This window comes from Copadichromis virginalis, linkage group LG13, assembly GCF_057382275.1.
Source record: "Copadichromis virginalis isolate Kocher_CV1m ecotype Utaka linkage group LG13, C_Virginalis_male_GT1.1, whole genome shotgun sequence".
Taxonomy (NCBI): domain Eukaryota; kingdom Metazoa; phylum Chordata; class Actinopteri; order Cichliformes; family Cichlidae; genus Copadichromis; species Copadichromis virginalis.
The window spans coordinates 19099902-19123840 of NC_140630.1; the positions used below are offsets into that span (position 1 = coordinate 19099902).

At 42.1% G+C, this 23939-nt stretch overlaps 1 protein-coding gene across 1 annotated transcript; it reads right to left on the reverse strand.

Annotated features, from left to right (window-relative positions):
- Nucleotides 1–1150: 1150 nt before the first annotated feature.
- On the reverse strand, nucleotides 1151–23203 carry antxr1d (ANTXR cell adhesion molecule 1d). Its single transcript, XM_085477791.1, has 18 exons — nucleotides 22846–23203; nucleotides 18910–18981; nucleotides 18749–18820; nucleotides 18327–18408; nucleotides 17855–17885; nucleotides 17707–17780; nucleotides 17153–17221; nucleotides 16983–17063; nucleotides 16779–16839; nucleotides 13237–13335; nucleotides 11363–11432; nucleotides 8152–8230; nucleotides 7770–7865; nucleotides 7634–7672; nucleotides 7353–7451; nucleotides 7103–7267; nucleotides 6320–6400; nucleotides 1151–2318 (listed from the first exon to the last, which is right to left on the reverse strand). Exons 1-18 carry the CDS (start codon nucleotides 22998–23000, stop codon nucleotides 2007–2009), a joined length of 1737 nt encoding a protein of 578 aa, XP_085333917.1. The 5' UTR covers nucleotides 23001–23203; the 3' UTR covers nucleotides 1151–2006.
- Nucleotides 23204–23939: the final 736 nt, after the last annotated feature.

Sequence of the window (23939 nt, forward strand, 5' to 3'; positions counted from 1 at the left end):
GTTCAAACCAAACATCAGGATGAGGAAGAAAATGGTTTTAAGTGACTCAGACTGTGTTGTGGTTGGTGGTGCCAGATGGGCTGGTCTGAGTATTTCAGAAACTGCTGATCAGCTGGGATTTTCCAGCACAACCCTCTCTAAGTGAAAATACTTTCAGAGCTGTTATCTGCTTCAAGCTCATAGGTAGGGAACAGTAACTCAAATAGCCACTTGTTACAGTCGAAGTTGCATCATGTTGCCTTGAAACAGATGGGTAATAACAGCAGAAGACCAAAACAGGTGCCACTTATTTCAGCTAAGAATATAATTTGCACAGGCACACCAAAATTGAAAAATGATGAGTTTCGATTTCTGCTGTAATATTTGGATGGTAGGGTGAGAATATGGTTTAACTAACATGAAAGCATGGATCCCATTCTGCCTCTTTCAAATTCAGGCTGGTGGTGCAATGGTGTTAGGAGTTTTTTCTTAGCACACTTTAGGCCCCTCAGTACCAACAGAGCATGGTTTAATGTCACTGTGTACCTGAGTATGGTTGCTAACTATGTTCATTCCTTTGACCACACTGCTTTCAGTAGCATAAACAATTATGTCACAAAGACCAAATGATCTCAAACTGGTTTATTAAGCATGGCAGTGAGTTCACTGTACCTGAATGGCCTAGATCTAAATCTAATTGGTCACCTTTGGGATGCAGTGGATCAGGTGTGCAGCTGACAAATCAAATCTGCAGCTTCTGTGTGATGTCATCATGTCAATATGTGTCAAAATCTCAGGATTGTTTCCAGCACCTTGTTGAATAAATGTCAAGAAGAATTAAGGCAGTTCAGAAGGCAAAATGGGATCCAAACCAGTACTAGTAAAGCATATCTAAAAAAAAAGAGGCCTGTGGGTGTATGTCACAGACAGCTTATTAATGTCTGGAGAGCAGCACAAGTGCAATTAGTTTAAGAGCTGCTTAAAGAGAAATGCATTACATCACCAAATGTTGCACCGGGCAATAGCCAATTAACTAATAAGTGTGTCATAAGGTCCGTGTTGCACTGATCCCGGCGAGGCTAGAAGCTGATTTACAATACGAGTGCAGAAACATTCTTCAAATATAACATGCTTTTAATTACTATGAAAGAATTGTCTGGCAGGAAGGAGATTTAAAAAAAACCATTTTTATTAAAGACAGACATTCAAAGTTGTTAATAATGAAATAATGCAAATGATATACAAGAGAACCCTGAAGATACAAATGTTCAGTGGTGTTGATAAGAAGACAAATACATCAGATGCCATGCCACAGTACTTCCTAAAAGCCACCCAGATGCCCCTTGCCCTTTAAAGAAAAAACCCAGGAAAGTATCTGATACTAAAGAGAGCATATGCAGACAGGGCCTGTATTCTAATAAATAAAATGCGGTGTAACTGCCCTGCAGTTTCAATAGGATCACTGAACGTTTAAACTTTAAGAAAGAGCTTTTGTTTGAAAAGTTAAACGATGAATCGGGGTGATTTTTGTAGACACCCAGAAAATAAAAAATGCTAAATTTCAGACCACTCCCTCGCTCAGCATTCTTTCCCTTTGTATTTACCAGCACAAACTGTCATGAGCCAACTTTCAGCCACACACAAGAAACCCCTTTTTTTACTGGATTGCACTTACTCTAAACCATTTAGTTCACCATTGCATCTAAGACTGGACATACAGACTTAATCTTTAACTACATGCTTGTTTTGTTTTTTTTTGTTTTTTTTTTCTAAAACGTTTACCCCCTTTTTTTGTATAAAAAAAAAAGAAACTTGAAAGTCAGTAGCTGATTTTAAAATCAGATAAATACATTTTGCTGTCCAGCAACAAAGCACAGAGCTTCAAGTTTGAGCTCCTGGCTTGTAAGATTTGAAGCCTTTCTGCTGCCTATGAGTCATCAGAGTGAAGAGAGGACATGTTTTTTTTTTTTTTTTTTAATGGAATCGGCTGACCTATCAGCTCTTTATCATGGGCTCTCTATTTATCATTAGAGCCTGGGTGGGGGTCGAGAAGGCGGGGGTCCTGGTGGACCCGGGGGTGTGCGAGTTGGGGGTGGACACGGAGGTGGTCGTACCATGGATGGGGGTGCCCTTGCAGGTGGTGTGGTGCATGAGGGTGGTGTGGTACGGGGCCCCCTTGACGGAGGCTTCGTGCGGGGAACGGAGTAAGACACCAGAGGTTGCTGTTCAACAACCGGAGGAGCGGGCGGAGCCGAGGGAGAGCAATGTGCACGAGGAGGGGCCCGGTTGTTTGGGGTGGACTCTCCATCTTTGACGCGCTGAAAGCGAATACAGCGGCCCTGCATGACAAACGGAGAGAGATGGTGGTTTAAAAAAAAACAACAACAACTGCTACACATTATCATTTAAAAGCAGAATGCAGATTAAAATACAGTGCATCTCTGTGCACTGGCACTAAGTTTTTAAGAGCCACCAGCCAAGATGGGTTGCGTGAGACTTCTCCCAGCTTTACTAACACAAGGATGTGTGTTTTAGGGCCTGGAGGGCACACAAAGCTGCTTCTGTCTGCTGTCCACACCTGCACTACAATAGCTGTGATTTTAGCAAAGACGCCGAGTTATCGCACAGGCAAGTACACACATACATACACAGAGGGCAGCTTTTTCTGTTTCCCCTCCTCTTCTCTTGCAACCTCAGCAGTGACTAGTCCTTTCTTGGCGTAGAACAGAAAGTGGTTTATGTCTCTTATGTGCTTGACTTGAAGGAATGTAAAGGAGGGATTTCAATATCACCACAATAGTTAACAGAAGCCATTTAGCATTTTAACATAATTTACAAGTCAGGGAGAATGGAACGCTTCTCTTATTGTCCTCTCTGTTCCCCTGCATAGCATCCCTCTGCAGACACACACATGCATGCTCACTTGTCCTGCTCAGTCAGTGTGTGAAGGATGGAGAGTAGGTCTCTGTGTCACAGACCCTTGGTGGTCTGATTATAACACCTTATTAAACAGAGAGGCCCTAAAGTCACACAGGGGCCATTAAGAGGGCCTCAGCAGCGGTAGCTTTGTAACTGCAGGGTCATTGTGTTGTATGTGTGTGTGTATGAAGGGTATGTAATTGATTGGGGGCGGGCCAGGTGGGAGGGGGGTGCTGACTGCTTTGGTGTTGTTGCCGGGCTGCTGTGAAAAGGCCAGTTTGTGAGCAGCAGAGCAGCAGCAAAACACCAGAGAGAGCATATGGACACAATGAGAGCACAAGCTCATGAATATGAGTATGTTTATGTGTGTGTCTGTGTGCGAGAGAGAGAGAGAGACTGTAAACATGCATCCACCAGAACATATGGCCTCAAATGAAACCTCTGGCTCATGAATAACAGAAAGAGAGGTGGAGAAACCTTAATTAAGGTGATATGGACACATAAGAGCTATGTGAGAGGTCAAGAATGAGTCACTTGTGATGGTCACTCTTCCCGTTTGCCCCTGTGACTGTGTAATATCTGTCCCTACTTTATCACCCCTCTTGGCATTTGTTTACTTCTGAGCCTCAACTCCTTTTCAGGAGAAAAACAAAGCCCTGAAACACCTCCAGCATCCCTGCTTGCACCACTCTTCTGACAGACACACACACAAAGCAGATTGTTTTGTACGCTCAAGGGGAACTCTCTTTCTCTCACGCACGCACGCACGCACGCACGCACGCACGCACGCACACACACACACCGCCATTATAGTAAAGCAAACAGGAAAAAGAAGAGCGGAGGCACATCTGACCTGACAGCTCTGCCTGTCACCTCGCATGACATTACAGCAATTCACTCACATAAGGAAAATGCTGTGTGCGAACTCACGAGAGTTAACACACTTCATCGGCAGTTTAGGGTCGATACAGAGCAGATCTGTAATGTCACATTTTGAGATCCCTCCCCCACATAAATGAACATAAAAGGGCGATAAGCAGTGCATTTAAATGATACCTACCAAACATTTTTGGTTACTGTGGATCAGTGTTTCCCGACAGCCCTATCATTTAATCTCAACTACCCTTCCCAGAAACAACTTAAACTGGGACTAAGAAGTAGTTCCCATGAAAACAGCTGACAACCTTTTCTGTTGATTATTCATAATACCACTGAAATAGATGCTGCTGATAAAAAACTGTTTATTTGCATTTAGACTTCCAGTGAGCAAATGAACTCTGTGATACTGAAACACTGTTGTGGACATACACAGATGTGTGAGAAATTATTGAAGAACTCCAAACCCTAGAATTGACACTGAGGAGTTCGAGGAGCCCTATTATGATTTGAGAAGGATTTTTGCTGAGATTGCTTCTGTGCACTTTCCCTTTAGAGGAAAGAGTGACTGTAAAGTGTATCCTGAGTGGGAATGATCTCCTACTGGATTGTTTGATTTGGATGAAAATGATGCGACCCATGCATCAGCCTAGTAGCCTGTGGGAGATTTGCTGTGATGTGAAGAGACTTTATATTGATTTTTCATGTAACATTTATAAATTTGTGTAAACTAATACTTTCTATAAAGTGGTGAGAAGAAAAAAAGAAAGGGGAGGGGGTTAGAAGAGGAAGTGCTCATTTGTGCAGTCTGTTCATGAGAACAGAGAGTTGGTGACCGCCCTCTGGTCTGGCCTGTACTGTGTGACGAGAGCCATCAGCGCCATCAGCTCCGGGGACAAAAGAAGGGAATCTCATCTGTCACAATATGGCTCGTGGCCTTTCAACTGCCCATCTGTTTGCGTGATGCTTGCTTAGGAGAAGTGACATGCACATTACAGTAGCGCGCACACACACACAAATACACGGAAATGCACGCACACATGGCAGAAAAAGAGATAAAATGCAAACTTGGAGCGTGGCAGAAACTGGCAGGCCGCTGATGGCTGTTTGCAGAGGCAGTGAAGTAGGAGTAATGTGGGGAGAAAGCAGGACAAGCACCTCCTGAGCTGCTGGTTAACAAGCTGGACTGAGAGGTGTGATAGTTAATGCTATCTACTGCTGTACTTTTTGCCACCACACTGGGGCTTCTTAATAACCAGCTGTGCTGAGGTTTCTGGGTTTTGAAGAGATGCTTGTTGTTTTTCCTGTGTGGAATATCCAAGCCTGGCTTTATCAGCGATGAGCAATCACTGTCGTCTTTCATGTCTGATATGGCTATCAGCACCTATTCTAAACATTCTCTCCTCCTCTGCAGCAAAAGTGAATCCCCTCGTTTTTTTCCATGTGAGAAGTAGCGTTTTTTTATTTTTCTCAGTTAATGGCGCGTGAAAGGAGGTGGGTGGGGGTTATTGTTGAGTGTCTGTGAACCGCAGCCCCACAGAAAGTGTCTAACAAAGACTCGAGAAACTTCTGCCATGACAGAGATGAACTGTTCTGCGCAGTGAAAAAAAAAGATGTGTAGGATGGAAAGAAAAGATAAAACCAGCGGTGGCGACCACTTTTACAGACGCGAGCAGACACACACTCGCACTGTTGCACAGTAAAGATGAATCATGTCATTGAAGAGCACAAATCGATAAATTTTACAGTGATGAGACCACAGCTATGAGAAGCGACAATGACACCATTTACAACGGAGCAGATGTTTCACCATGACAACCAGTGTGATGAGGAAAACATGTCTTTGGGGGTTACGAGATGCCAGACGCGGGGGTCAAGGTTAGATAAGAGGGACCGCTCTGCTCTCTGTCTCGATCTGTCACACTCAGTTGCAGGAAACGTAGTGATGTCATGATTCAGGACTTTTCAGCAGTGGCAGTAATGTCCAGTAATAGCACATTCAATTATTTTTTTTTGGTTTTTCTCATAAAACATAGCACTTAAAACAAAGAATGACACAATTTGTATATATTTGTTTACTATAATCATGACTTAACAGTAAACAGTGATGGTGAAACATGCTATTTGAAACCTCAACAGAAACCATGTCATTTTCTGGGAGTCAGAGGGAAAAGTACATAATAGCACAGTACGCCTTGTGTGTGAACAATTGCAGCTTTGACAAAGAGAGTCCTGTCTGTACCTCACTATTTCCCCTGTGAATGTTTTTCCACATGTGTTTGTGTGGGTGTGCGTGCTGAGAACTGGGGTGCTGCGTTAAAGATTTTCCTATGTCTTTATGGTGTCGTTATGCAGCGTGGCAGACAAAAGAAGGATGCAGATGCTCTACGGAAAGACAGAAAACCCGCTGTTTAGAAGGCAAGCCCCCTAAATTACTCGTAATCAGCAAATTATAGTTTGTGTCAGCCGTTGTGCATCTTTGTGGTTTCTTAAATTGCAGAAACGGATGAAAATGTAACTTGACTGTAGGTAGAAGCAGGCTCACCTCGTCTCCAGGCTGCGGTCTCATCAGAGATACCTGGTCATAGCCTCTCCTGAACAGAGCCCAGATAGCGTCTAGTTTCCCCTGGGGAGTCAGGAAAGTGAATTAAAAATGGAGGATTTATAATGAAACAAATGTCATATATAAATGAGAGTGATTTAAAACAAAAAAGTTAATCTAAATAAAAATTTTTTAGTGTGTTCTGCCAAGGTCCACAGACAGAGAATGAGACTGATTATAATGCCAAATAATATATGATTTTTTGAAAAGGACCATAATACCTTAATGTCTCGTGTGCCATATTTAATATATGAGTTTTTGTGAGTTTTTGAGAACATCATCAGTGTGATTTTTTTTCCTCCTGAAAACTTACATAAATTGCAATAAATTGCAAAAGAAATAGATAATGTAGTAAATGTGATAAATAAATTAAAACTGCAAATTAATATTTAATTAAGCTTTAAAATGTGTCAGATGGTTCAATAAATGCTCTATTTAAAAAAAACAATTTTAATTTTCTGGCAATTATTTGCTTGTCCAGCTCTTGAAAGGGTTAATGTACCTGTTTATCTGTATATCATTTGCTTTACTAGATCCTGAAATATATGATCAATTATTATTATTATGTTTTGATTGTTTGTCATATGATTTTTATTTAGGTTAGGTGCTGTAAATTTTTCAGCTTTATATAAAGATAAATATAGCTGACTTCCTCTCCTGCGGTTGGATAAAGTAAGCTACAAACATAAACGGAACATTTAAAGAGCATTCATATGATAAACTTACCTGAATGGGGGTGTACCACCTCCTCTGTTGTGGGGGTCGACGGGGAGGCTTTCGGGGCTTGGGCTCATAGGGTTCAAATTCCTGCTCCGGCATCTTCACAACAGCATTTTTAGGTTTGTCCAGCTTCGCACCTTCCTCTGTGGATCCTTTCTCCCCCCATCGCACCTTAAGTAAGTAAGAAATTTTTAAAAAAAAAAATTCGTCCGTTTGCCTTTTGCAAATTCTGAAAGTTGAGAGTGAGTGAGTGTACCTCCATGCGCTTGATGCCACCTACTCCTCTTCCTCCATAATATGAAGCATCCACTGTGGGCCACTTTTTCTTGGGTAAACCATCATCATCATCTGACTCCTGTTAGCGAAGCCTCAATGAGGATACAGCTCATATGCTTAAACACTGTTATTACTATTACTTTACTATATTAACTGCAAAAATAAGAAACATTGCAGTAGTCCTGAATTCTTATGCAAATCTTTGAATAGAATGAAAGAAAGGGGAAAGATTGCGACAGGTTCATGTGACAGGTGACTTACAGGCTCTGGAGGAGGAGGTGGTGGAGGCTCTTTGATCACCTGAAGCAGAGAAAAATAAATTAATAATATAGTGTAAACAAAAAAACAGTGTAGTTGTTTTCCTGAAAAACGAGGTCATTTGGTCTGTCAAACTTACCACAGTGCAGCAGAGAGGCCAGAACCACCACATCAGCAGCAGAGCCAACAGCAGGAATACCACGAGCAAGGATATCAACACGATGGTGCCGTCAAACTGCGCAAATGCAGATGGACGGGATAACGGTTAAACAGGAATAAAACACAAGTGAAGTGAAAACAAAGGGAAAGTGAAAAGCAAAAGTACTCACAGCCTCCTCTGATGACAGACGCAACAGAGGAGAATTCAGAGGGAAAGGAGAGATGAAGATAAAAGAGCCAAAAGAGAAATAAGACAGATGAAAGAAAGTTTTTTCAAAAGAAAAAAAAGGCAGCATGCCAGAGAGAAATATTACCATCTAATGTTGTGAAGCTGTAGTGTAAGCTACACTGGATCTACTTACACATTCAGTAGTAGTGATGTGAACAGAGCTGGTGATATAGGAGAGGCCTTCGTTCATGCTCACCTGCAGGTAGATCACTCTAAAGAAATACAAAAAACAACACAAGCCGGCTGCTGGTCATCTAACACAGAAGTGCTGACATATCACATCTGCTTGTATGAACACATTCACAGCGTAGCTTCAAGCTACTGTAAAAGTTTAACCAGGTGCCAAATACTTTCTTGCTTTGTCCATACTTGCTCCATTATAAGCACACGAAAATATGCTGACAAAAACGCAGAGCTAAAAGCGTTCGAAGAGGTCAGCGAGGTCTCCACCCACGGGAGGAATCTCTTCTGCTTGGACTGGACGCAGACCTCTGATGTGGAAACCACAGACAGCTAAAATGACTTCTAATTGTACAGCATTCAGCACCGATATGCGTAGCTGTAACTACTCAAGTACAGGAAGGGTGGGAAAAAGCAAATCATTTTAGATGGGAAGATAACAGGATAGAATGGATGGAAATGAAACTGTAAATAAAATAAAACAAAGGCCAAGACATTTGAGCCACATACGCTGGCAGGGGGTTAAAGAGCAGACTGCTGGAGTGTAGAAGAAGAATGGAGAAAGACTTCTTGTGCTTGGTCTAATGGTTTAGGGCGACACAGACAAGGGGGGTATTGAGCTTTGGGTTAAGTTTGAGGAGGGGGCGGGAAGGCGGAGGTCATTGCAGGGTGGTGGGATGGCTGGGAAGATGAAACAGAGGCGGGGGATGGGAGAAGGAAAGCCTTTCCTCATCCACATCCCCTCAGCGCTCCACGCCACTGTAGCTCGTCTCATAACTCATGCTGACACTGACTTGGGAATAGAAAATTGGCAGTGCAGGTGCCACTAATCTTTTCTTCTGCGTCTTCTCTCCTTTTTCTGTCTTTCCTTCCCCATCCTGTGGTCAGCCCTCCTTTCAGGCAAGGGACAGGGTGCTATCAGCTCCACGCTGACAGAGAGATCTCAGCCCCTATCAATCATCAATCTGCCCACTATATATGTCTTTGCCCCACATATGTGTGTGTCTTTGTGTGTGCGCTCAGGAGGGGGAGCTGCATCCGGAAGGTTCCCAGTCAACACAGATTTGTGTGACAGGACCGCCAGTGCCTTCATTCTAACCGACAGTGCGACTTGGGTGAGACAGGAGGAGAGTGAGGGGCTTTTGGTGGAGACCCTCGCTGATGCTGGAAGCCGGAGTCCCTAAGATCTCAAGTAAAGCTGAAGACCTAAAAATTCCTCAACAGGAAGCAGTTCACATATCTAAAGTGTAATAACTTTAGATATGTGAACGAAAAATTTATTTCATCACTGGTTTATAAAATTGCATAAAATGTTTTTTTTATAGTTTTAGTATAATCCATTAATCTTTTTTTAAGCTTGTGGTGTGTTATTATTTGATAATAACATGCATATAACATAATAATCACATATATCTACTGATGTTTAAGAAGCTGAATTTTTTTTCCTTAATAAGTGATTTAAAAGAAATCCATCTATTCCCTTCCATTTATCCTGATCAGGGTTGTGGGATAGCCATGATGATAACCTGGATGGTAGCCTATCCCAGCTACCATAGGGCAAGAGGCAGAGTACACCCTGGACAGGTTGCCAATCTGACACAGGGCTAACACAGAGAGACAGACAGCCAGTCACACTCATTCACACCTATGGGCCATTTAGAATCACCCATTAACCTAACGTAACCTTTGGACGGTGGGAGGAAGCTGGAGTACCCGGAGAGAACTCGGGGAGAACATGCAAACTCCTCACAGAAAGGCCCCGCCCAGGACTCTCAACTCAGGACCTTCTTGCTGAGGCAAAAGTGTCTACAGTGCATCACCATGCTGCCTGATTTCAGTTCAATGTTTTTTTCCCTTTTACTTTTTTTTTAATGAGATGTTTGAAAAAATGTTCTGTGAAACTGAAAACCTTTGTGATAAGCATTATGATCATGTTAAGAATGCTAAAACAGTCCAATAGGAGAGAAGAAAAAAGTATATAAAAGTGTATAACACCTGTCCAACCTGAACAGTGTCACGCTCGCCTCACTCTACATTTCCACTTCTGTTGCAATGAACTCATCAGCCAGCTGTTGGCCTTCTCTCTGGACCCTTCAGCCACCACAGCTGACTTGCTCTTTAGTAGCACTCAGGGTTTTAGGCAGTATCGACTCTTCTCTCCTCTGTTACATGGAAGGACGCCTCCTTCAGGCATCACTGCAGAGTGTAATGATGCTGCCTGTTTCGATCTGCTCTCAGGAGGAGTAGCTCCACCTGCTACAACAGCACACCAGCAACAAAGATCAGACACTAAAGCAGAGACACGTACAGGGTGTTTGCTGGACTTTACAGTTTGCTCCATATGTCTTTTACATTCTGTCATTATGTCAAACCCTAAACAGTTATATGCCAGTAATATACTACTTTTAATGTTCAGTATTAAAAAAATAGTTTGGTCTGTCAGTTTCGTGAGTTCTTTGGAGAAAAAATATTTCCTCCTTATCTCTGAGCAGTGGTTCCCCATCAAAGCAGTACTTTTCACTGGCGGATAAGAAAAGCTCAAATCATGCTAAAAATCTGAGTGACAGAAACAAGACAGATGATGACTGGGAGGTGTCTGAGGCCACAGGCCTGAGTGTATAATTATGCACAAGACTGCAGGCAGAGAGGATGGAAGGGCTGCTGGGCCTTTATCCTCTCCAAACTCAACCCACAGTATCTCTCTGTCTGCCCCGCAAGGAAATTGTGCTCTGAATTACCAAGGGCAAAGCTGGAATCCCTCAGAGGAAACTTTACACTGCCCCGCTGACTCCACTCACACTTTGTCTCTGCCAAAGTGCCAGACAGAGATTAGGAGCATCACACACAAACACACCGGAGTTGTGAGGTTCTCTCGAGCAGGCTCTCATTAAGTCATGTTCCTGGGCTCTACTCCTGTTGTCCCCTTGTGATTGGTGTCTGGCTTCGTTAGCTGTGACAAACATTGATTGATCACAGACACACAATGACTTTGGCCCTAATTCGTTCAAGGACAGCAGTCTTCTGTGTCCACAACAAACTTGAGAGCAGCTGGCAAATGTCCGCATTACAGCTGTACGGGGATAGTTCAGAGACTGGAGCCACAGCTGAGAAACAATCTGAGGTAAATAAGGGTGGAAAAACAAGATCTGAGATGTGCTACTTACTTCCCCACTTCCTTTACCACAGGAGCAGGGCACAGCAGAAAGGTGTCCTCTATTCCAGCTGGTCTCTCATCTACATGGGGAAAAGCAAAAATCACACTTCTTAAAAACAATTTTTTTTTTTTTTTGCTTCTGATACTTATAAGTTTTTCTTTCAATCATGCCAAAAATCATGCCCAATACACAATACTTGGCATTTAAGCATGTTTTGGCCCATCCTTAAAATAGAACCACAAGAATGTTATAAAATGGCAATTTCAGAGCTCACTGGATGGGTTACAGCTGAAACTATTAGGGTGGAAAATTAGTTCTCAGTAGAACTTGAATTTTATCTTAGAAAATGAAAAGCATCTGGCATTAATCCTCAGAGAGGATTCTGGGTGGAACCATTATATTATGGATGGGTTCATCCTACTGCAGGGGTTCATGCCCTTTGTGTTTGGTTTGAGATAAAGTCCTCTTAAAGGGTTTCTGGTTATCAGATAATTATCTGCCATGTAAAAAATTTAAATAAATAAGCAAATAAACCACACCATATTTACCATAAATCAGATTTTTTTTCTTGCTTCAGTGTTGTTTCCTTGTGTAATTATTGAGTGTTTCTAGTGAAATTGCTATTAGTTTTAATCTTTTAACTTTATGCATCAAGCAGAAGTTAAATTATATGCAACATTCTTTGACTGGAAGAAATTTGTTTAACATTTAAACCTATTTTCTGCACATTCCAGCACATAAAATAAAATATTTTTTGTGTTTACACTCACTCTTTCAAATAGATGCAAGTGAAACACAGCAGAAAATAAATTAAATCAAAGACCCAGCGGTCCTGTTGCTCTATTTTCACCTGTAAAGCAGGAGTAGGGTAGGCGGAGGTTTGCCCTGGTGCAGGTGTGCCGCAGCGGTCAGTTGAAGAATCCGCGAGTTTCTGTGAATTTCCCATTATGTCGTTGCGCACTTTTTTTTTTGCTGTAAAAAGAAGTTTTCTTCCCACGCACAACGAACACTAATGTTTTTGTCACTTTTTATGGAATCAAACTCAAAGTAAGGTCAGTACTTCCACGCTTTAAACGCTGCACGCTCATACTCTCCTGCACTCGATATATTATCCATTGTTGATCTGCACACAGCTGTTGCCACGAACGTCGCACTCGCTTACGTCATTGTCATGAGACACTTTCGCAAGAAAATCACGGTTTTAGTAACGCAGCGTGCTTACGGGAAAGTAACAGTAATCTAATTACCGTTTTTGCAATAGTAATCCCTTACTTTACTCGTTACTTGAAAAAAGTAATCGGATTACAGTAACTGCCCATCTCTGGTTATGACCCTCATTTTCAGTGGAAAAAGCCCAAATGGGGCGCACCAGGTTAGTGTACTCATGCAACATCTATAGGGTTTTGAATTTAACCCCACAGAGTCCAACTTTCTGTTACAATGTCCCGAGGACTCTAAGGGAGAACATTCAGTGGAAACAAACCTGACCTGCCATTGTGTGGCAGTGTGTGCCAAACTGAAAATGCAGGAATTTTTTGACAAGTGCAACCTTGAAATGCAAAATACCTACCCTTCTTTCCAGATATGTCTTCTTATGACTTTTCCCCAGAAATAAAATTATGAAGAAATAACCATTGTGCAAGCATCACCAGTGCACAATTGCAAGAGATGTAAATAGGGTTTTTTAGTGATAAAAAATAGCAACAGCACTGGGAGCAGCTCAGAGTGATCCAAGAAGGAAGACAGAAGATGGGACATCTGCCACATCTGAACTATTCTAATAAAAGATTCAATCTGGGAACAGGGTCCTGCTTAATGGCAAGCAGGAGAAAAGGATGCATACTATTTATTATAGTGTTCTTGTGTACACCTGCAGAACTTACCCACAGTATGTGTGTCATTTAATTTGAAGCTGCAGAGGACCTGGTTGATGTTTCTTGCATGGAGAAAGCCATTACCTCTCACAACCACCTGGAAACTCTCTGAGAGAAAAAATGGGTCCAGACATCAGGAATGATTAGTTATACAACCACTTATGAGAAACAATGGTAATGCATATATTTTTTTTAGCTGCACAAGAGTTGCAAAAGATCAAATTACTGCAGAAAAAGTATGCAGTCATTGTGGGCCAGACAGCCAGTCCCTTGCTCTGTCGGGCTCAACTTGAGCAGTGAGAACTTGTGCATGCCTCATTACTGCTTGTTTATATCTGTGTGCTTGTGCGTGTATGTGTGGAAAGGCCATAATATGCTCCAGTGGTGCTAATGCTAAAAGTGTTGCTATTCAGAAATATCTCAGACTGTGCAATAGCCAGGAGGTGTGTGCGAATGTGTGTGTGTGTCTTTTGACCTTTAATTTCCCCTAGGCACTGTTAAAGTGCACTGACAGAGGCTTGCCAGCATATGCTGGAGTGTCTATGTGGCTGCTTCCCAGCATATGTTAAAGAGCGGGGAAAAAAAACACTTGCTTAAAAACATGCCTGCTGGGCTGACAACAGCACAGTACTGTCAAAGTAGGTCTGACCTTACCTATGGCACTACCACACGGCGTTAGCTCTTGTGTGTGCCTGTGTGCAGATCTGTGCGTGTGCTGTAATTCTGCTTCTCCGTGGAATGTGCAGGCATTGGCATGTGTTCAGTGTATGCATGAATGAAAGTGTGCACACAAGTGAACTGAGGTTTCCCCTAGCAGTATCCTGGCTAATCGAAGGGAACATTTGCCAGCCACATCTTTAACATTTAAAGCACCAGCGTGAAGATCACTGGATAAAAACATCACAGGTTGCGGGGTGTATATGTGACAGTATTTCTTTAAAGGTCAGACAAGCTGCCATGAAATCCATGAATACAGATACAAAGAAAGAGAAAGAGCTGAGAAGACAATTGAAAAGCAAAGAAACACCAGATGTTTATGTGTTTACAGATTCTGCAAAAATGCTGAGTGCAGATTGAAGTCTGCAGACAATCCACGATTTACATCAACAATGGAAATTAGAATTATACTCGCACAAGCATATTATAATGCATTTGTTTAAAGACACTACAAAAACTGCACCAAACTCCTTGCTGACCTCATACAGCTGTGTATGTGCTTATTGACAGATTCAGTTTATCTTCACTTTGGTTTTATTTAAGAAACTTTATACAGCAAATCAAAGACCCTGTGACATTACAGTAGGCAAAACCCAGTTCACTGACCAAAACCTGAACCAATCACCTCATATATAAGAAAGTAGTGGTGATATAATATAATATAATATAATATAATATAATATAATATAATATAATATAATATAATATAATATAATATAATATAATATAAGTTGTGGTCTATGTGGTTTGCAGTCAGACCAAGCAAGCTACACCATGGCATAGCTCACACACAAAAACCCACAATCTGATGCTAAATATACTCCAATGAAAGGGATAGATTTTGCTTTGTTCATGGGCATGTAGAAGTATAGAAAAGTAAAGAAAACCCCCCCCAAAACAACATAGGAACAAATCAGGACCTCATTTATCCAAAAAATGTGAGAAGTCTATAATATTTCCTAACCTTATTTAAAAATAGATATTTTCAATTGTCATTATCTGACTGATTGAAAACAGCAGTGTTTTCTTAGCGAGAAATGTCTCAGTCACAAAATCTATTATACACACACACCAGGCTTGATGTGTTAAAAGGTCACTCCTGTCAGACACATGGTGGATGAGGACTGGTGGTGCCCCACCACCATGTCCGACACATATGCTGCTGCCCTCTCCTGTCTGCTCTCTGCTTTTCCTGCATGGCAACGTGTCCATTTACATCCACACCTGAATGGCTGGCAGGGATTTTGTTTTGTACGAATATGTGATTATACATACGAATACGCATGGGCACTGAGTGTGCGGAGAAAAGGGGGTACAGCTTGTCCCAACAGTGCCTCTTCAATCACGTTAGTGCAAAAGGACAGTGAAGGACAGGGAGGGGCAAAGGAGGAAGGCACGGCGGGTAGAAAAGGGTCAGACGTTAATGAAAGCAGCTATCTCTCCTGTCATGTTAGATCGAAGGCCGTACTCTCACTGTCCTCAACGTGTGCTTGTGTGTGCGCGCTGGGAATCAGTGCTGTCATGTCTTATAGTGTGGCCCAACGTTCACTGTCTGGTCTGATGGCCTGTTTGCAGGCAGCTCGATCTGGTCACTTCACATCAATGTGAGGGACGTGTTTACACACGTGCCGGGAGATGCGTGTGCGCTAGCAGACTAAAGACCATTTAAATGTGTGTGTTGGGGTAAAGCGTGTACGATATGCTATGTGACTACACGCGGGCCAAGAAAAATAACAGTGAAAGAGACTGTCACAATATAAATGTGGGGTGTCAGTATGTATTCACGCTTCAATGCATGGCCTTGCTGTTCAAATTAAATCACATAGCTAAATGATAAAAACTGCTTTACTTTATAAGAGTTTGGGGCAGGAGGGCTGGTGATTTCTCCACAATCTAAATCCTTTTCTGGTATAATGTGAAAGCACCGGATGTCTGATTTCCATTGTATATGTGCACAAATCACAACAAAGGCAGACAAAGCGCACTATAAGCATTTGAGCATATTACAATTTAATTAATTAGGCCAGAGTAAGGCCTTGGTTAAAGCGGGTCCCTGCTTTCTTAGTTCACTGACCATTAGGCTGCTCATCAATCGAATAATAAATGAGGCTGCTGAAGGATATTTGGGCACACGTCGAGTGACACAAAGTCTCTTGCGCACTAACAGAAACTGTAATTATCATGTGAGAACAGCTTCTCCTTTTGTCCTTTTACGGCAACATGAATCTTCTCTCATCTCCTCTCTCCACATCCTCTCCCGTCCTTCATATCTCATAATGGATGTTAATCTCCATTGGTTGTCCTGGTAGCAGGGCTGCAAATGCACTCCCTTAAGTGAGTCCTAATAAGGTCATGTCAAAGCTCATCCATCCTGCTGGCTACCCATAAAGGCTCTCTCTTAATGCTTCATCTCTTGCCTCCTACTTCCTTAAACTGCTGTCTAGGAGCAGAAGTGCTGGGCAGAGGAAGTGAGGGAGAGGACAGGGTTTAAACCAACCCAAATGGCTATTTAGCATATACGATGTGGCAAACTAGGCCAGAGATGCAGCCATGCTTGAAGATTCATGGCTAATTCCTCTGACCAACACCCGCAGACCCCTCCTCCTCTTTTTTTTTTTGCACCCATGCTGTGCTGAAGCGGCCATGCTAATTTCCCCCGGCCGTGAATGACAATACGCTCTCTGTCACTCTGCGGTCATAAGCATCCATGCGATTACTCAACCTCATGTTTCACTCCAGAGGCTTTGGATGACTGTCATCTGAAACAATCGCACACCGTGACTGCCCACTCTGTGAACTAGAAAGGGAAAACCCCCGCTCCTCACACCTCTTACCTCCTGCACACACACTGGACGGCTCTGCTGCCAGAATCTCAATGCAGGACTTCTTAATGATCTGAGAGAGAGGGGATGGAAACAAAAAAAAAATAGTTATGTGATACCTCAGTAATTTAATATGATGTAATATGATTTTTATGGCTCTCTTTTGTATGTGTGTGAGTGTTTATATGGTATACATGTGGTATGTGTGTGCCATACTGAGTCAATGATTCCCCTGAGGGCTTGGAAGCCTCCCCATACAGGAAACACATGTTCCACTGTGTCTGCAATAGTTGCAAGCTAGAAAAGCATACAGACACACAGACAAAATAAGATATTTGGATTTTTATGTATTTGGAATATTTCTGATATCTGTCAGTAGATCGTACCTGGGTCTGGTTGAATTCTTTGACTCCTACACAATAAACAATAGCTCCCATAGATCTGGCCCTCTGTGCCTGCAAACAAAAAGAAAGAACAATTGCAAAGAGATTCTTGTGGTCTCGTGGAGCCACTAAAATCTCCCCAAAACCACCATTTTCTCAGTTCACACAGCAAAAATGAAAAAACTGGTGTTTCACAACATGATGCATTCTCCAAAAAAGGGGCATTAACTTTTACGCATCCTGATTATTAATCATTTCTAAATAACTTTAGCAGTATTTATCATCTGTATTTGTAATAAAAGTAAAAATGACCATGGCGCAGCCAAGAGGGCAGGTCTTTTGCCTCCAAATGGCAGATGCACCAATCAAAGCTGGCAAAATATTAAAGTGGTTTAAAATATGAAAACCATAATAAGGGCCACCAAAGAAGAACAGCACTAATAACATAAAGTTAACAAACAGCTAACAGGCACGCAGCCTACAGTAACGGTCCTCAGCCCGGCCGCAATATTTTCTCGACTGGCTCCAAAACGTTTCTACTTTACAGCACGTCTCACCTCTCTCTGTGCTGTGTCAAACTGCCACTCATTCAGCTCTCCGTCAGTTAAGGCGATGATGACGCTGGCAGTCCCTGCAGAACGCACAACTTTCACGTTCTCTGAAACTTTGCACTGCAATGTATGAAGCTTTTGGGTTGAAGCTTACCTTGTTTCTCTTTATAGATCTGTGCATTAGCCTACATTTAAAAAGAAAGGAATTCAACCGTAAGTTCAACAACAACCGAAACTCTCAGTTACAGATCATAGAAGAGTTACAGCCGGTGATCATACAGTCTAACACCTTGATACTGAGGTAGAGTCAAGCCACAGATCGCACTTTGCACACTGTGCTCTGGCAAAGATGGGTGAATGTCTTTAAATGTTTTGCTTAAAAAAAAAACACATTCCTGTTTTCACAAAAGAAAAAAAATTAATAAAAGAGTAATTTCTTTAAGAATGCCTCTCTTAAATACTTAGCTCGGCACTTTCAGGAAGGAGCAAGTAATTCATGGTTTGAGACACACCTCATACTTATCTAATTGCTCTTGGTTCCAGCTGCCAGGCACAATTAATGCTCAGTGGGTATTTTCTGGAAGGTTTATGAAGACTCAGATAGTGTGATTTAAACCCAGCCTTACCATCTCCAGGCCTAAGTTCATATACGTGTCTCCACCAGGGATAACCTTCCTCAGAGCCATTAAGCCTCCAGTGATGTCCTCCCTGAAGAATAAACAAACAGCCTTATAAAACATCCTGAAAGGATGTCGCTTTTAAGAAAAGACATGGAGTAAACGGAATAGGAAAGATTCAACTGAGTTGGAAAGTAACGTTTTAGCTTAAGTTTTAACCAAAGATAGTCTCACTTTTTGTATTCGTAAGGTTGCATGAAGCTGCATAAAATCTGTTAGCAATTATGCAATATCTGTTCTGTTGATCTTGAAGGGTCACAAGACCAGTTTAACAGACAAAGATGAGTAAAGATAGCATTTTTGTACAGTACTTGTACGCAGATACAGACGTAACATAAGGGATTAGTCAGTTACTGATGTGTAGAGTTTACCTGTTCTCGGTCAGTTTCATGATGATTTTTCCTTGTGTTGAGAAGACTATGAAGGACATTCTCAACATAGGGCTGGGAACACAAAGTGCTTTTGCGTTAACATGGACGAAAGGAGAAAACAAAATACTAAAAACACATCAGTGACTAAATCCTGCTGGTACCTAATAAACTTTTCTGCCAGCTGCTCCACAAAGGAGTAGATCTCTATCCAATGATGCTTTACGCTCCCAGACCTGAAAAATACCACAAACACGGACTTGTGTGATGTGATGCTGTAGCATATTATTCCACCTAGATCAAAAAGAAGGAAAAGAGAAAAGCTGAATTTGAGGTTAATAAACTGAGGTTTATTTTCATGCAGTGATTTAGAGGTAGTGTGCCTACAAATACTAAGGGTTTAATGATTTTTTAAGGAACAGCAGTTTATTTCTTACACAGAGAAGACCGTCTTCTGGTCACTTAATCACATTCCCTTGCTTTGGACTGTAACCTGTCGGCTGTGTGCTGCTGATTAGCCCGCTACATGCTGCTGCGTACATGACAGTGTCCTTAATGAAATCGAGTCCCATGGGGCTGCTAATGGGGGCTAATTGCTGCTGGGCCAGAGGGTTGAGGTTAGACAGGGACAGATGTAGCAGTCTGCCTCTAGCAGGGACCACGAAGCAGGCAGCTGGCCTGTGTGTGTATAGTGGACATGCATGTGTATGTGGAAGAGTGCAAGTGTGTGTGTTTGACTGTGAGGGGGAACAGATGGTCCCACTGAGTGCAGCCAGCCAAACAACAGGTTGGGGATGCACGGAGTAAAAAGGCTGCGACATGAACAACAGAGGGACCCAGAAGTGACACTCAGCAGGGGGTAAAAGTGTGAGTGTGTGTGTGTGAAGGATGCAACATCAAACAGGTTGTAAACCAAAACTCTGCAAAGGTCAGGCATCCGTGTGTACACATAACAGGGTCATGAGCAAAGTGAAAGTCTGAGCTGGTCAAATTTACGACAGCTCTTTTGAATCTTTTATTTTCCCCAGAACTGCCTCCTCCACTTTTCCCTTTCCCAAGAAGTAAAGGCATAAAAAAGTCCCTGATACAAAAGTTTACTAGTAAAAAAAACCCCATCTTAATCCTTTCTTGGTGCAGAGCTCCTATTTGGGAGCTGTCTGGGTTTACTTGACCTTACCTGATTAAGTATGAAACCTAAACTTAATCTTTGAACAGGAAGTCATTATTTCATTATATTAAGAAAAAGTGTGTCCTCATATGGGGCCAGTGGGTTTATTTTACAGGCTAAAGATATGAAGATATGCTTCATGAGGAAGCAGGGTGCTCTTTGTTACAAATACACAAAAGAGGTTTTAGTCCAGTGCGCAGGATAGGAAGTTATGTGACACACTGCCAAAAGTAAAAACTGTGTTTCATGTACTGCTCATTAAACTGAGACTAAATCAAAGGGTTCTCTTGTTAGGTAACATTAACATTGCAAACTACAACCAATGAGAGGATGATTGGGCCTCATTTTTGTTACCAGTCCTTTTCCATATACAGAACTTCTGGTTTGTCAGTTGTCCTTTTTTCTTCGTGATAATGAAAATATCTGCCAGGTTTCCCCAAATCCTTTTAGGACATTTATATATAGTAGATTTTTTAAAAAGCAGTTTCTGACATTTTGTTTGAAAACATATTGTTGAGACAGACAATTCTCCATCCACAGAAAAAGCACAACGCATTCAAAGTCGTCTCTTCTGCTGAAAATTAAAGCAATCTTTCTACAATTTTAGTAATTACCCTTGAGTCTTCTACCTGCATTCCTAAACTGTGAGATGCACAGTCCCCTTTTCCAAAACCAATCCAAAGCACTTGGATCGGTCAGCACAAAACTCTGTTCAGAGCCCAGCCATAAAACACAACACCTATTATTCCATTTGTGGGCAACCAGATAGTCCGAAAAAAATGCAGCATGGTATTCGGTGCGGCTCAGACACGGAGAGCAGGAATGTAGGAAGCTGATGGTCGTTTTTCTAATGTTTATTCTGTGTATACTGAGATGCTACAGTGGAGCGTGCACACAGTCTCCCCTTAGCATGTCTCATAACCTACTGGAGAGTGTAGCAAAAGCAAAACCTGCAAACAAGATGAGTATTGATAAGGTGAAGTCCAATTTAGAGATGATTTTGCCCTATTCTTTCTTAAATATTAGTCATTGTGTCGCATTTGATATCAGCCAAGAAATCAGTGCTATCTCAGGAGAAAGATCAACAGCTTCCTGAAGGCCTGCTGGAGCTTGCTAGACAGTCAAAAAAAGAAAAGGGGCGTATCAGAGGTTTAGCCATGCGTGACATGCCGTGCTCCCCAGGCTCCTCCTAAACTTTTTGAAGCAAAGGGTAAAGAGAGAAGAGAGGGGCTGACAGATGTTGCCGTGAACATTAAAAAGATCATCAAATATGTCGAGACCAAAGTAAAATGTCACTCAGCTCGTCCACCTCGCAGCTCATAGGTGGCGGTGGTGCACACGGGTCAGCCGAGGACATAAAGAATTTTTTTTTTTAACCATTACCTCAGCATATTTTCAAATGTTATATACCACATTGTTTAGCTGCTTCACCGCAAAATCACATCACTCCGTCTGTCGAGAACATAATTATTCCACTGAAATTCTAACCTGTTATTCTTTTACACAGGGACGTCACAAATCCAACCATACCTTATGGCTTTGTTGTCATTCTCTCTCCTTGTATCCGTCTACGTTGCATGTTTAGACTTGCTTGTCTGTGACCATGTGCATAAATCTCACCTTGCCGCTCATGCCAAAATAACAGAAACATGCCAATTACAATGTCTGAAACGACATGAGCTGGAGCGCAGGGTAAAATCATCAGGCTTACACATGCCAGAACAGTGGCAGAAGCATCCACAGTGACCATGCGGCCTGAAAAAATGCTTTGAGTCACTAAGAGTCTGTAGAATTTCATAATGATAAAGATATTTAAAGAGAGTCCTGGTGTTATTCTAACAGTACTGATGTCAGTAATAGGGTAATGGATTAAATTCAGACTGGGGACCTTTGTTTGACATTCCCACTGTCTCAAACTTCATTTCCTGTCCACCCACCAGACAACTATGAGTTGAAAAAAGAAGGAGGAGGAAATACTTGGGAAGAGAAACAGGGACATTTTAGGATTTCTCTAAGACCTCTCTAAAGATGCAGGAGTACCACTTTACTTTAAACAGCAAAGTTTTTGCAGCAAACGTTCAAAGTGGAATTTTAACAAAACAGAGAAAAAAATGACTGAATGATCATCCTGGTGGATGATAAGAGCCAGGCAATGACAAAGAAGATCAGCTGGAGGATGCGCCTTATGCAAGATGTTTCATAACTTACACCAAAGCTGTGCATTTAACTAAAATGCATTAAGAAACCGTTTATCAAGCAGTAATATAACGATCAGCTGAGCCAACATCCAGTGTAAAAGGTGTATTAGAAACAATGTTTTTGTTGTGTTTGCTTTCAGTGCAAAACCCCACTCTAGTCGTGACAGGAAGCCATTAGTTGATGCTTCTTCTCTTTATTTTGATGGAGCCGATGCTTAAAGTGATAACCGGCCCATATAGCACCGCTATGGGGCAGCTGCAGCAGCTGTGTCCGCAGGCGTCATCAGCCTGAAACTCTATCCATCCTGCTCGCCCTGCCCACATCCCCTCGGTAAAGCTTGGTCTTTTTGTCTCACCACTTTAAACCGAACTAAAAAGAAAAGCATGCCCCGATGTCAAGAATATACTTCCAACTTAAATTTCAATCTGATTACTTGCATGTCCCGAAGACACAAAACAGCAAGTTAAAATGATTTTAGGTATGTTTCTTTAAGTGAAGTCATTGCGTTGCACAGATTTAAGATTCAATCTTGTGATTTGGTGCAAAAGCCAGTTTGATTAAAATGAAGACTCTGGGTATTTTTTCGACTTTACACGCTCACTCGCTTTTCTCAGATTCCGTTACATCAGGAGGTCCGACTGACGCGCTCCGCGTTTCCAAACAACTACACGGTTGCATGGCAATGCGCAGCGACCAGAAATTAACAAAGCAATAAATAATATCCGAGACTCACTTGTCCAGAACAAAATAGAGGTCGAAGGCGCCCTGGCAGGACCTCTCCTCCTCCTGTTGTTGCTCTCCCTGCAGCTCTCCTCTGACCGAGACATCGAGACAGAAAATTCCAACTACAGCCAAGACGAGGAACATGCGAGCCCGTGTCCTCGCCATCTTTCCCGGTTACTGTTGACTACTCCGGCACTGCAACAACTAAAGAGCTTCACATCTCCCTATCGTCCGTTTCCAGATGGACTCTGTGCACACACACAGCCCCGTTTCCTGGTTACGTTTTCTTTCACGTTATTTTGAGTGCATTCAGTCTGGAAGAATCTTGTTAAGACCGAGCCGGCCTCTCCAAGTCTTCTCCTTCGATTGAGAGAGGAAGGGGAAAAAAAGAGAAGCACTAAAGCTGGGCAGGATGAAGGAGAGGAGCGACACCCGAGGAGACACACAAAACTCCACTTTATTTTCCTCAAAAACTGTTACGGGGGGAGAGTGGCTGTGTACATCCTCGTTTTTGGGATGTTCTCTTTGGCCTTATCAGTTTGTCAAAAATAAAGATTCTGGGATGGGGAAAAAGTGTCATGTCCTACTAGTGTGGTTTGATTTTTTGCTTTTCATAGTTGGAAACATCAGACGACCACAAATCAGATGTATTATACATAAATAATTAAATTTATGTCCATGTCTTTTCTAATATACCAGTTACCAAAGGCCTAAAGTCGAATATGGTCTCCTATTCGTCAGTGCAGTCAGTGAATTGTATAGTGTTAATCAAAGAGTTCATAGCTTGTTTTAATTTGTGCATGAAAGAAAACGAATCCAAAGAGCTGCTCAATACCGTCATATCCACAGGACATGGTGCTGCTGAAAGGATGTCCAAGTGTTCCTGTGATTGTGATACGTTGCCACAAACGGAAGAAATTTGAATTCTAATCCAAAGTAAAACACTATTTTAGTCTATAGTGTAAAAGTGCTTTAACCAGACAGTTGGAGCGCGACCAAAGAGTCCCCCCTTCGAGGCTTCTGCGTCCCCACTTTCTCGTTACACAAAGTTGGCTCACGAACTACCAGGACATTTACTCAAAAACCAAAGCTTTGATGCAGAAT

Coding starts and splice junctions, on each gene's coding strand:
- antxr1d (XM_085477791.1), bottom strand. CDS start 23,000: ATGGCGAGGACACGGGCTCGCATGTTCCTCGTCTTGGCTGTAGTTGGA. Junction 18,821..18,909: donor CTGGCAGAAAAGTTTATTAG/GTACCAGCAGGA, acceptor TTGTGTTCCCAG/CCCTATGTTGAGAATGTCCT. Junction 11,433..13,236: donor AAATGACACACATACTGTGG/GTAAGTTCTGCA, acceptor TTCCCCATGTAG/ATGAGAGACCAGCTGGAATA.